The sequence below is a fragment of the Anolis sagrei genome, chromosome 5 (assembly GCF_037176765.1).
Source record: "Anolis sagrei isolate rAnoSag1 chromosome 5, rAnoSag1.mat, whole genome shotgun sequence".
Classification (NCBI taxonomy): domain Eukaryota; kingdom Metazoa; phylum Chordata; class Lepidosauria; order Squamata; family Dactyloidae; genus Anolis; species Anolis sagrei.
Genome location: NC_090025.1, coordinates 80,130,240 through 80,144,283, shown reverse-complemented (window position 1 = coordinate 80,144,283; position 14,044 = coordinate 80,130,240). Strand labels below are relative to the sequence as shown.

The following is a 14,044-nucleotide window of genomic DNA, read 5'->3' as shown; positions in this document are numbered from 1 at the left end:
AAGAACTACATTGATTGCTTTCTATATGCAAAGCCCTGTACTGAAAAGGCAAAAGTTTTGATACAATTCGTGGAAAGACAGCTTTCTAACAGAGGAATAGCTCTAAATAGAAACCTGTTGGTAAGATCTGGAGTGATCTAGATTCAGAAGTCACATGTGCAGAGATACCATAAGGATCCACAAACCCAAGTTTTTTTAATGTTAGTTTAACTACCTCTGTAAAGAAATGCACAAGATTAATCTTCTTGAATAATATAATGGTTTGCTTCTGTCTGATGTCTAAAATATACAGACTTCTGATGAATGCAACAAAGAAGGCTCTATGGAGAATGCAAAAAAGGTTTTCTTTAACTGTAAGCATAATTCAACATGAGCAAATAGAAAGGGGCTTCTTTATAACAGCAGATGTTTAGTTGTGGCTTTAGATAACAAAGAAACCAAACAAGTGCCAGGACATAATGCAGAGGTCTCGAGCACTTTCAAATTGCACTTTCCAGTTTAACGCTTTTAAATAAGACACACATTTGTGTTTAGATATATATATATATAGATATATATATTTTAAAAATCTATTGCATGTACTCTTTAAATATCGAATATAGTCTTCAAAATATATTGTTAAAAAACTTTTCCCTACCTGCTCAGGTGCACTTTTTTAAACATTTAGTTGATATATTATTAAAGGCACTACAAAATAGAAATCTCTGGAGTGCTGAACTTGCTAAAAAATAACCTTCATACCACAAATATAGTGAAGATAAAATTGAAAAAACAAACAAACAACCACTATTGTATATAAACCTGTATAGAAGAATGGGCCCTGAAAAATAAGCCATTTTAGAAATGTAGGAATGTAGGCATACTTTTTTAAAAAGCCTAAAAAGTTAGTTAAAACTTCATGTGTATAAAAGATTTCAAACATGATGCATTTGCTATAAACTTCACTTCCAGGTTTTATCACCGGTTTACAGACATCCAGACATATTCTTCTGCAATAGGTTCATTCTTCATAAATAGTCAAATGTTCCTTCAGGGTCTCCCATCCTACCCCACCTTCACCAAAAGCCAGTAGTCTCAATAGGTCTGGTAGACATCATGGATCGGAACCTGGATGGTTGCGGCTGGAAACGCCTGAGGGATGTACCCCGCGTATCCCCCATAAGCAGCAGCAGCGGCTGCGGCGGCTGCATTCTTCTGTAGTGTGGCTAGCGTCGCTGTTGCCGCAGCCGGGGCAGCAAATGGGACATAACTGGCACCGTAGATTCCTGCAGCTGGAATTCTCTGCATGTTTGGAGCCATGGTGTATACGGGAGTTATCGGGCGGCCCTGGAAAAAAAACATGATTTCAACACAGTCAACCTCAAATGGATTTTAATAGGATTCACAGTTATGCATTCTTGATACTAAAACAAGCATGGACCACCAGAAAGGTCTAGGGCCTAAGGATCTCATCTTATATGTCACAGGAGGAAGCCGGGTGATGCAGGGCGTTGAGCGACCATGCATCGTGGCAAATCTGGGGGTGCCCGGGGAAACCTGTTGCCCAAGGTCCCGCATCACCCAGCTTGCTCCCTACCTCAGCCAATCGGGGGAAGCATCAGTCACCCTGCTTTCCCCCTGTAGATCCCAATGTAATATGGGAACCCTCCCATGTTGTTGTCACAGCGGCAGCATATGCCAGTTCCTCTATAATTTTGCGATGGAGCCCTGTCAGAAGTAGCTGTACATTATGGGATGGGAGCTAGCGGGATCCACTGAAAAACTAAAGAGGGATCGGCGTTGCCACAGAAATTTATCCCATTTGATGAGGTTGTAATTCTACTTTGTAGGATATCCTGACAAAAGACAAATAATCCAACTCCCACATAGCACACACAAAAGCGAGATGTCAACTGGGTGGGCATTTAAAATATTAATACCCTTCCAATCAATGTTAAGAGTGCATTGGTGCTCCTATATTCTTCCAAATGGCAAATTTATACTATCTCTTTTTTGGCCAAAGGGCAGTTGAGAGTCCAGAGGGATCAAGGGATACGCTGCTTTTGAGGGCAACATGAAGCCCCAGTGCCGCATTTTAGTAACTTGGGCAGATCATTTTTCTTCACATAAGGAGATTCTATTTTACTCCAAGTACCAACAGCTGCTTTGAAAATCTTCATGTTCTCAACCTATATGAGTTTCACCACATGTTGAAACTATACTGTATGTAGATGAATCTTCTGTTGTAAGGGACACTATAAATGTGTGGACATGAAGTTCAAAGGAAGACTATGGTATAGGTTTGTATATGGGGGGCATCAAATTGTTGCCGGCTGTAAGCCGCCCTGAGTCCCCCTTTGGGGGTAGAGAAGGGCGGGATACAAATATTTGAAATAAATAAATAAATACAGGAAAGAAGCAAATTCTCTTATTGAAATTTACCAAGTTAATTAAGCATTCAAAATTTGTTTGGGGTTGTGTTCTGGATTTCGCTTTTTAAAATCCCAAAACAGTGTGAGCACAGCATGAAATCGGGCTTTCTGCCTATTTCGTACAAACATAGTGAAAACAATTTAATTAAAAGTTACCTGAAAGGGAGGCGGGGTTGAAACGGCAGGCATCACAGCTCCAGCTGCTGCGGCGGCAGCTGCAGCCGCAGCGGCACTGGCTGGATCCTGCTGGACAGCAATAGGGCTAATGATATGCTCAACCGCATGGATCTTCCCATCTTCGAGCATCTTCGCTGTGGGTGCAGCTTGGAACATGGAATACTGGGTACCAATAGTTGGAATTGCCACTAGAACAGACCAGAACAAGCCATGGTCAGGGCAGATTGATAAAACAATGCTGTTCATTAGACTACAACTAGCATTTATTTCACCCCTTAACCTAGCAGAGCTGTGAAAAATAACTCCCAGAGTATCAACATGACCACTGATATGGCTATCATCCAAAGTTCTAGGTTTAGATGAATTATTTCATTTTAGGTTGAGACCATCCAAGCATATGGCTCATTTTCATTTTGACTTCTCGGTTGAAAAAAGAAACCTCAGTTATGATGTCAACCTTTCCCAGCCTGATACCTTCCATAACTGCTGGTCATGCTAGCCTGGGCTGATGGGTATTGTAACTAATACAGACTAATCTGAAAGCTGGTGTAGGAACCAGAACACTAACCAGCTTCCAGACACCACTAAAAAAACTAGCCCCATTTGCTCTGTGCAGAATTCAGAAATGTTTCATATTTCCAATGTGCTGCTTAGAAATCTGAGATGCAAGTTGCAAATGACCTACTTTGCTAGCTGGAGAGCAGCTCCAGTTGCCTCCTGAGATAACAATACTAATCAGGGCACAATTTACAACTATAGCATGTTGAGATAGAGAAGGAAAGATCTGCAATTGCAGAGGTAAGCTAATGTATGCATACGGAATACAGAAGTGATGATCTCTAGGTGGCCCACAAAATATAGTACAACTCTTGAACATATTGAGGAAATAGAAAACCATGGATATACTTATGCTATGGACTTAAAAGAAAACTGACATATTACCCCTATGAAACTAGGCCTTATGTACAAAAATGTTGGAAAAAACTGTTGGAAATGTCATGACCACGAGGGGAGTTTCTTCCATATGTAGTGGACTTGTAGAGAAGCCCAAAAATATTGGAAATTTATACATGAAGAGTCCCCAAAATTACTTGGAATGAAATTTTCAAGAAAACCAGAATATTATCTTTTAGGTATCACAGACCCAGATCTAATTCTGGACCAAAATAAGAATATTTTATTTACTTATATGTCCATGGCAGCAAGAATCTCTTATGCCAAACTTTGGAAAATTGATAATACTCCAATCATTGACAATTGGATAAATAAATTAAGAGAAATTAGAGATATGGATAAATTAACTTTTTTTAAGACCAACTCAGGAAGCCCAATAAAAAAGACAGACTGGACCCTTTTTGAGGAATATGAAAAAGAGAAGAAACAGAGAGACAGTGTTCAACAATATCATATATATATATTGGTTATCTGCTTTTCCCTTTTTCTTTACATTATACGAATTTATAGAGCAAGAAGATTACAGCTATAATTTTAAATATAACTATAATTATTTCTACAAAAGACTACAGCGAAAGCACAGAATGGAAGTCAATGGGCTTTTTTCTTTTTTCAAAGCTATTTTTATCCTTGGACTTTTTCCAGTTTTAGCTTTTAATTTCGATTTCTTCTTCTTCTATCTCTTTTCCTACTTTCTTAAAAACTCAGTGTTCACTTTTTATGTAGATACAAAATGTTTCTTTTTTCGTGCACTATATATAGCCATGGATGATAGTGACCCCCACTGAAATAAATGATTTCTTTGGAAGTTACTGTACAATTGTGCAGGGGAAGGAAATGCTTAGGAAATTCCCAGAAAGGTTGCCTCTAGGAATTATCTAGGTCTTCCACTGTGACTCTGTGTTAACTTTGGGTAGAAACATTCCACATAATCACCTGGAGGATCTAGAAAACTCATAAAGAGGTAATATTTTTCATATGTGGTTATGTGAAAAACATGGATACTGGTCCCACAGGTACAGGGACTATACTTTGCATCTTTTCCTCCAGATCCTTGATCGAATTTGAATCAAAGGGTGGTAAAATTATTCCACCCACAATATTATTCCAGCAATTATGTTCTTTGTTTTTTTGCTTCTGTATCCCAAATCCATGGCCCATTGACCGAGAACAGACATCACATGCAGAAGAACCAAGGTCTCCAGTTAAAAGGGTCTCATGTGGCAGGTGAAAAGGAAAGACCTCCCCTCAAGGTATATGCAAGTAGTTGGGATGGCCAAATTCATACCCCACTCCAGGTAGTTTGAACAGCAATCCTCACAATGTCTGATCATTCGCCATGCTGGTAGGACGTTATGGGAGTTATACTTCAAAACATTTGGGAGGTTGCCTATCCCTAGAATGGATTATATCATGGCCAATGTTCTTATTTAAGAATAAGCTACGATTATACATTAAGTAGTTGGGTATATGTATATCCTGCTGCTTTTCTTCAAGAGAGTTCAATGTGGTCTACCTCCCCCCCCCCCCCCACACCGCTTATCCTAAGAACCACCCTATGACGTAGACCAGTGGTTCTCAACCTGGGGTCCCCAGATGTTTTTGGCCTTCAACTCCAAGAAATCCTAACAGCTGGTAAACTGGCTGGGATTTCTGGGAGTTGTAGGCCAAAAACATCTGGGGACCCCAGGTTGAGAACCACTGAGGTAGACCATACTGAGTTACAATGATGGGCTCAAGATCACTCAATCAATTTTATATCTCAGTGGACGCTCAAGTGCTAGACTAAAGGCCCTTTCATACTACTTAGTTATAGAGCGATGATCCCACTGTAACTGCCATAGGAGTATATACCATATAATTCTCAGACAGAAAGCTCTATTGCCACATTGAACCACAAAACCCAGGATTTCATAGGATGCTGCTGAAGTAGTTACACTTCTCCACTGCTGATTCCTTAAAGATCTTCTACAGAGTTAGTCAGTCTGTTGATCCATTGTTGAGACAGCGAAACATGAAAGATGGTTGCTCATGACATACGAAATCAGGTTGCCTGATGATTTACTACACTGTTAGTCCAAAATCTTGCCTGCCACCATTTGGGTCATCACTCCAGGCGAATTTTATAAATTTTTCCAAATACAATCTCACCAGATTTAAAAGGGAGGGGGGAAAAGCACAGTGATCTCATTTCCAGAAACAGGCATGCCAATATTAAGCTTATCCAAAGTCAAAATCTGGCAAAATATTTCAAGAGCACTGATTTCCAAGGTACATCATGCGATATTTGAAGACACACAGAGCCGTACCCATGGCCGAGTCATACCTTGCATTCTTGTCCAAGTTTCTCTGAGCACGGCCCAGAGATACCTGTGTCTTTTGAGTGTCAACTTTCTCCAGCTGATGGTAGTGTTATTGGAGGAAACCAGCGTACACACATGCCATCATTCTGGAAACCCATAAAACAAATGCTGATCTCCAGGGCAAAAAGTATAAGCCGAAACAGCACAGAAGAATTAAAAAAATCCTAGCTCTAGCACCTGGAAACCACAGGTACATCTTCCAGATTTGAAACACAAACTACGGTAGTTCATTGCAAGGGGAAATTGTAGCCCATGGGATACACTGGACCCAGTGGGGATCCTATTGTTTGGGAATTTATTGTTAGGTCCCGCATCAATGTGCCCAAGCACTTCTGGGAGATTTGGGAGACCAATTTCCCTACATTTTTAGTCTCCAAGACCATTTTCAAGAGGTCCTTTTTATCCAAAAGTGACCTTGAGGTTGATGTCACTTTCTGTTAAAAAATGGCCTCCCCAAACAGTTTGCAGTAGGGGTGTGTGAAACGGCACAGAATCTGTTCTGTTTTCATTTCAAATTTCAGGCAATGGAATTGACTTCCATAAACTATAATAATGTTTTGATTCACTAAATGGAATTTGATAGGAGAGGGGCGAAGGAGCACACACTCCACCAATGACACTCTGGGGGCTCTAATATCTGGCATTGCCTAGCAATGGCTTCAAGGTTGGAAAAAATGACTTTATTGAACGACAACTTCCAGAATAGCCCAGAAAACCGAGGTATTCTGAGCACTGTAGCCAGAGGTGGCCCTAGGTAACTTTCAACGGTAAGCAAACAGTATTTTGGTATGCCCCCCTCCCCAACCAATCATTGTGTGCCATATTTGGTTCAATTCCATCATTGGTGGAGTTCAGAATGCTCTTTGATTGTAGGTGAACTATACATCCCAGTAACTACAACTCGTATATGTCAAGGTCTATTTCCCCCCAAGACTGCCTCAAGAGCGCCCCTGGGCAAAATCAACTATATTGCGAATGCTTACTTTGCGTAATGGTTGAGTCGCCCCTGACTGTAGCCAACATAGTACATTTCCCAATCTCTACTTCTTTTGCTGAAGAAAACCCCCAAATACAAGGAGAATTTATTTGCAACTACTACCATGCCAATGTTTCTCCCATCCCAAAAAAGTATACCAACCTGTGCCAGGTTTAATGGCAACTGGGCTGACAGCAGACAAATCCAAATTAGGCACAAGCTCATATCCTTTTTCTTGCTGTTTTCCTTTCCCTTCATGATATCTGCTATATATGCCACGGCCTGCAGAATATCCCCCGAAGTATGAACCTCTTGGGCCAGGTGTTCGGTTGCCTGCTGCACCCCGTCCTCTGCCTCGAACACTGCCTGCTTGGAAAGAAAAACATAGGTCTAAAATAATAAAAAAGGCGAAAAACTAGGCACACAGAAGCAACAATAGCGTTCATTGAAAATAATACAATATTTGGAAGAAAGGGGTGGAGGGAAGATTACTAAGACTATTAGAGTCATTTGCATTATTTGCAGTACTAAGCAGATAGACTTGTAATTGGGTGTTATCCACTTTATGGCCACGTTACAGCCTTGCTACATACTTTCATTACCTAGACATATGTTCTTTGTTGGTCGTATGTGGTCTAGCCCAAGAAGATTTTTCTAACACTGTTTTATTTGTGCCAGATCAAGGGTGGATAACTCTGACCTTCCAGTTTGTTACTGGAGTATAACTCCTTCATTCCTCGCCTACTGGATATACTGGTTGAGGTTGAATCGGAGGGCGAACAAACTAAAATTGAATCCAGATAAGACAGAGGTACTCCTGGTCAGTCGTAACGCCGAACAGGGCATAGGGTTACAGCCTGTGTTGGACGGCGTTACACTCCCCCTTAAGATGCAGGTTCGCAGCTTCGGTGTGATTTTGGATTCATCGCTGAGCCTGGAACCCCAGGTTTTGGCGGTGACCAGGGGACCATTTGCACAGTTAAAACTTGTGCGCCAGCTGCACCCATACCTTGGGAAGTCTGACTTGGCTATGGTAGTCCACGCTCTGTTACATCCTGTATAGACTACTGCAACGCGCTCTACGTGAGATTGCCTTTGAAGACTGTCCGGAAGCTTCTAATGGTTCAACAGACAGCAGCCAGATTAATAACAGAAGCAGTGCTCAGGGAGCATACAACTTCTCTGTTACAGCAGCTCCACTGACTGCCTGTCTGCTACTAGGCACAATTTAATGTGCTGGTTTTAGCCTATAAAGCCCTAAACGCTTCTGGCCCAACTTACCTGTCTGAATGCATCTTCCCTTATGAACCTGCTAGGACTTTAAGATCATTCGGGGAGGCCCTGCTCTCGATCCCGCCTGCGTCACAAACATGTTTGGTGGGGATGAGAGACAGGGCCTTCTCAGTGGTGGCCCCTCGGCTATGGAACACCCATCCTGGGAACAATAGATCGGCCCCCTCCCTCTTAGTATTTTGGAAAAGAGTCAAAACTTGGTTGTTTGAGCAAGCATTTGAAAATGCAAGGTAAAAGACATAGGAATTAGAACAACTGGACGATGAGATGGGACAATGTTTTTTATTAAGATGCAAATGATCTATGTTTTAATATTCTTGTTATGGTTTTATATGATGTGTTAATGTTTTATGGGGTTTTTGGGCATTGAATCGTTGCCATTGTAAACCACCCTGAGTCACCTGAGGGCTGAGAAGGGCGGTATACAAATACAGTAAATAAATAAATAACAGAAAATGCTAAAAGCATATCCATTAATTGGGAGTAACAACACTATGGAGATATAATTCTTAGTTAAATCAGTTTGGATCACTGCAACGTTTATTATCGGCCTGTCTTGGAAATGTAACTGTTGTTGGAAGATCATAAGCAAAGACTAATTTAGGACCTCATCACATGGGTGGCAGTTGGTGGCGGTTCTGTTCTTAATGGCAAGGCATGGAGTGCGCATGTCTTCCCTTTGCCACCCAGACCTGGAGCTGGCAACATGGGAAGCCTCCTATGTTGCCTGGGTGGTGGATGAAGCCACATGCATTGCGCGTGTACCTCACGTTCCTCCACGTGATTGTCGGCTGGCCGATGAATCGGGGCAATATGAAGCGAGGTGAAATAACCGCCTCCATGCCTTAGTATTAAGAACAGCACCGCCAGCCTCTACCCATGTGACGAGGTCCTAAATAAACCTCTCTCAGCTTGGGGTTCCAGCCAAACATACACCAGATGTAGGTTGGGTAGAGAGAGAAAACACTACAGTTCCCTCACTACTTCGCGGTTCACTTACCACGGACTCACTGTTTTGCAGATATATATATATATATATATATATATATATATATATAATTATTATTATTATTATTATTATTATTATTATTATTATTAAGTAGCAAGGGAACACTGCAGTGAGAAGGGTAGAAGAGCCGTCCCCTCATTCTCTTTACCTTCCTCTTCCTCATCGCTGTTGGGGCAACAAGAGGCCCTAGCGGCAGTGAGGAAGAGGAAGGCAAAGACGGTGAGGGGGCGGCTCTTTTTCCCTCCTTGCCCTCTTTACCTTCATCTTCCTCTTCCTCGCCACCACAAGAGGTGGCAACAAGGAGGGAAGAAGAGCTACCCCCTCACCCTCTTTACCTTCCTCTTCCTTGTCGCCGCCAGGGTAGCAAGAGGCCCCACTGGCGGCGAGGAAGAGGAAGGCAACGAGGGCGAGGGGGTGGCTCTTCTCCCCTCCTCGCCCTCTTTACCTTCCTCTTCCTCCTCCTTGTCGCTGCTGGGGCCTCTTGCCACTGCTTGGGCCCCATAACACCTCCTCAATTGCAGGGCCCAAGCGGTGGCAAGAGGCTCAGGCAGTGACAAGGAGGAGGAAGAGAAAGGTAAAGAGGGCAGGGAGGAAAGGGAAGGGGGTGTCCTTACTTCACAGTTTTTCACTTATCATGGGTGGTCCTGGAACGTAACCCTCGCAATAAGTGAGGGAACACTGTATTTAGAAAAAGCATAGGGCAAAAAGTCCTCTCTCAGAGGGCCTTCCGCACTACACAATCATTGCAAGATGATTCCACTGGAACTGCCATGACTGTATTCTGTAGAATCCTGGGGTTTGTAGTTTGTTTAAGCACTAGAGCTCTTTGGCTGAGAAGTCTACACTTTTTTAAAAACTACAAAACACTGTGTTACAAATGTGTAATATGAAAGGACAAGCAAGCTCTCACACCAGTTGGTGGTCCCAGGCTATTGTGGGATGCCACCAACCCGGTCCCATGCATTGTTCTTTCTCAATCATTGTAGTTAACACTTTGTCAGAAATAGAAACATACTGGCGGGCTAATTGTTGTAATCTAAAATTGATTGATTAATTTAGATAGATAATTTAGATAGACATAGATATCTGGTCTGATCATCAGGGTGGCTACAGATTGAAATACAATCAAGTTTCAAAGCCTTCCTCATGCAGTATTGTCTTGTTCTGAATGTACGTACTTCAACTGCAGCACCTATCAGCCCAAGCCAGTATATTCAGTAGTGAGGGATAATCAGATCCTGACTGATCTTGGAAATTAGGCACGATCAGCCCTGAGTAGTACTTGAATGAGAGGGTTCCAATGTATACAAGATGCTGCCAGAGGTTCTCAACCTGGGGTCCCCATATGTTTTTGGCCTTCAACTCCCAGAAATCCTAACAGCTGGTAAACTGGCTGGGATTTCTGGGAGTTGTAGGCCAAAACACCTGGGGACCCACAGGTTGAGAACCACTGCTAGGCTATATTTCAGAAGAAGGTATTGACAAAACCACCCTGAGTACAATCAGCCCTCCATATCTGTGATTCTGTATCTACAAATTCAACCATCCTCAGCTTGGACTTTTTGTAAATCCCAGAAGCAAACTTTGATTTTGCTATTTTATATAATAAGCACTATTTTACTTTGTCGTCGTATATGAATGGGATACCAAGAGGATGCTACAAGCCTTGTCTTAGAAAACTATCAAATTCATGGGATCACCATAAGTTGACAGGTAATTTGATCATAGAATCATAGTTGGAAGAGACCTCATGGGCCATCCAGTCCAACCCCCTGCCAAGAAGCAGGAATATTGCATTCAAAGCACCCCTGACAGATGGCCACCCAGCCACTGTTTAAAAGCTTCTAAAGAAGGAGCCTCCACCACACTCTGGGGCAGAGAGTTCCACTGCTGAACAGCTCTCACAGTCAGGAAGTTCTTCCTCATATTCAGATGGAATCTCCTTTCTTGTAGTTTGAAGCCATTGTTCTGCGTCCTAGTCTCCAAAGAAGCAGAAAACAAGCTTGCTCCCTCCTCCCTGTGACTTCCTCTCACATATTTATACATGGCTATCATATCTCCTCTCAGACTTCTCTTCTTTAGGCTAAACATGCTCAGCTCTTTAAGCCGCTCCTCATAGGGCTTGTTTTCCAGACCCTTGATCATTTTAGTCACCCTCCTCTGGACACATTCCAGCTTGTCAATATCTCTCTTGAATTGGGGTGTCCAGAATTGGACACAATATTCCAGGTGTGGTCTAACCAAGGCAGAATGATACAGACAAAACCCAATCTGTCTCTCTACTTTTCTCAAGTGCTTCTACACATTTCATATTCTTGAAACTTGATAGCTGTAGGACCTGTTGCTGTGCTGTCCTAAATTGGTGCAGTACCACAAAGGCAACTCTGGATATCCAGTTACTTCTACAGAGGAACGAATTAAGTCTTACACACAGGGCTTTTATTCTTATACATATTGGAGAGTTACTCCGTACATGCTTAGACAGACTGTAAAGTTGCAGTCTGTGTGGTAAACATTAAGATACAGATTAAGAGTGGTGAAGACAAGTCACCAAGAACTGACAAATGCAGTGTGCCTCAATGAATGATTTATGAAAATGGTGATGAAATGTTTATTTTATTCTGGCTCATAAATAGCTAAATTAGTCTGTTAGGAATAATAATTAGTTTGGCAGCTCCTTACATTTTGCTTACCTTGGGATAAGTCTAATTATTGAAATTAGCTGTTTGGATTACTATGCCTCTACAACGTCTATAGACTTTTCTGCCAAAGAGTGCTAGTGCTTCACCGATACACAATACCAAGGAGTCCATAGCACTGAGTTACAGCAGTGGTGTCAAGTTGCATTATTCTATAATGTAGATGTATGGTTATTCTTTCAATGTTGGTTACAAGCCTCATTAACTACTAACCTATTAACCAGCGGGATTTCTTTTTAACGTAGCCCAAAAAAACATCATTTACAGACAAAAGAAGGACATCACAATGCTTGAGAAAACCCTAAAGTTTTCAGGAGTAGAATAAAAATCTTTGGAGACCAAAACCAAGAAACAAATAAAAAACTGAAACCAGAAAAAAACCTGTCTAAATAACTCAACGAAAAGGGAACATGCTCAACTTTGGGATGCTAGCTGCTACCAGGATGTGTATGGATACCAAGTACTGTAAACCAGAGGTGAAATGGGATATCCTAGAGACAAAGATGGCTAGCAGGCTAGTGCACCCTAATATGTTCTTGTAGATCAGTGGTTCCGTATAAACTACTGCAACGCTCTCTACGTGGGGTTGCCTCTGAAGACTGCCCGGAAGCTTCAACTAGTCCAATGAGTGGCAGTCAGATTACTAACAGGAGCGGGATACAGGGAGCATACTACTCCTCTGCTGCGTCAGCTCCACTGGCTGCCAATTAGCTTCCGAGCACAATTCAAAGTGCTGGTGTTGACCTATAAATCCCTAAACGACTCCGGCCCAGTTTACCTGTCCGAACGGATTCTCTATGAACCATCAAGGTTGTTAAGATCTTCTGGAGGGGCCCTGCTCTCGGTCTCACCACCTTCGCTATCGCGTCTGGTGGGGACGAGGGACAGGACCTTCTCGGTGGTGGCCCCTCAGCTCTAGAACTCTCTCCCGTTGGAGATTAGATCTGCTCCTTCCCTCCTGACTTTCAGAAAGCTGGTAAAAACCTGGCTTTGGAATATAGCATTTGCAGAATGATGACTGAGTCAATAACTGCTGACCTTCGGATGTCGAGAAGACCAGGTTATAAAAGCTCTAAATAAATAAATAAATAATTCCAAACCTGTGGTCCATGGACCACCAGTGGCCCGCAAGAACTAAAATACGGTCAGCAGCCTCACCGTTAACACATCGTTGCAATGGGAGTGACTGGTCTCGTGAAACCCTCTTATAACTTGGCTTTCCGATGTGCCTTTGGAGAGTGTCCATTGTCCCATTTTTGTCTGTTCCATCTCCAGTGTTGCCCCTATGACGCACTTTCCCCCGTCCTAAACTGAAAGCCTAACCCCACTGTTCTTCCTTTTTGGGCTCCTCTCAATTACACTTTTTTCTATTCCTATCTCATCCAGGCTGGAGCTAGGTTTTATCATTTTACCTCGTCCATTTGGCCTGCCAATTGTGTTTGATTTTATATTATGTCAATTTGTTTGGTTTACTTAATTTTGCTATTTGCTATTTTATGTATTTTATTCTGATGTAATTTTGTTATCTATATTTTGTATTTTATTTTGCTGTATTGTATCTCATGTTAGCCACCCCGAGTCCCCCTTGGGGAGATGGTGGCTGGGTATAAATAAAGATTATTATTATTATTATTATTATTATTATTATTAGTAGTAGTAGTAATATAGTGCCGAAGCTTATTAAATATGGTTTTCTGTGGGTGAGCACATGGTGACTACTGGATGGAATATGTTCTGTATCAGAAACTAGAGCTGTTGTGGCCTATCCAATGCCATTTTCTGAATCAGCACTGAATCAGCACCCCAAACATCCAAACTGAATCTAAAGCTGACCAAAAACTGATTCGTAACTCTTTTGGTGCTAATTTTGGAGAGTGGTCCCTGGTCAAAAAAAAGGTTGGGAGCCACTGTTGTAGATCTTACTTGTCATGACTTTAAATACATTGTCACTTATTGTAATGACATGAGCATTATTTTTTTTAAAAAAAATGTGACATCTTTCAAAGCAATAAAAGCATAATAAAGCAGCTCTAATAATTTGCTGCACATTTCACATGTAGACAGGTACAATTTAAATAGGTTATAATTTTTAAACTCCATGTTTCTAAGGCTGTCTACTTTGTATGCAGTAACAACTTCCAGAGCAACAGTTTCCTGTTAGG

General features: G+C 41.8%; 1 protein-coding gene across 6 annotated transcripts in view; it reads right to left on the bottom strand.

The window, feature by feature from the left end:
* Positions 1 to 389: 389 nt before the first annotated feature.
* Positions 390 to 14,044, bottom strand: part of RBM47 (RNA binding motif protein 47) — a 142,136-nt gene continuing 128,481 nt past the window's right edge. For 4 of the 6 annotated variants that reach the window (XM_060778443.2, XM_060778448.2, XM_060778445.2 and 1 more), the window contains exons 3-5: positions 7,044 to 7,271; positions 2,568 to 2,776; positions 390 to 1,326 (exon numbers count right to left, since the gene is read on the bottom strand). In XM_060778443.2, the coding sequence (XP_060634426.2) occupies positions 1,075 to 1,326; positions 2,568 to 2,776; positions 7,044 to 7,271 (689 nt within the window). In that variant the 3' untranslated portion in view covers positions 390 to 1,074. The remainder of the gene's footprint in view (positions 1,327 to 2,567; positions 2,777 to 7,043; positions 7,272 to 14,044) is intronic. The other 2 variants (XM_060778450.2, XM_060778449.2) reach the window with 2 other exon arrangements.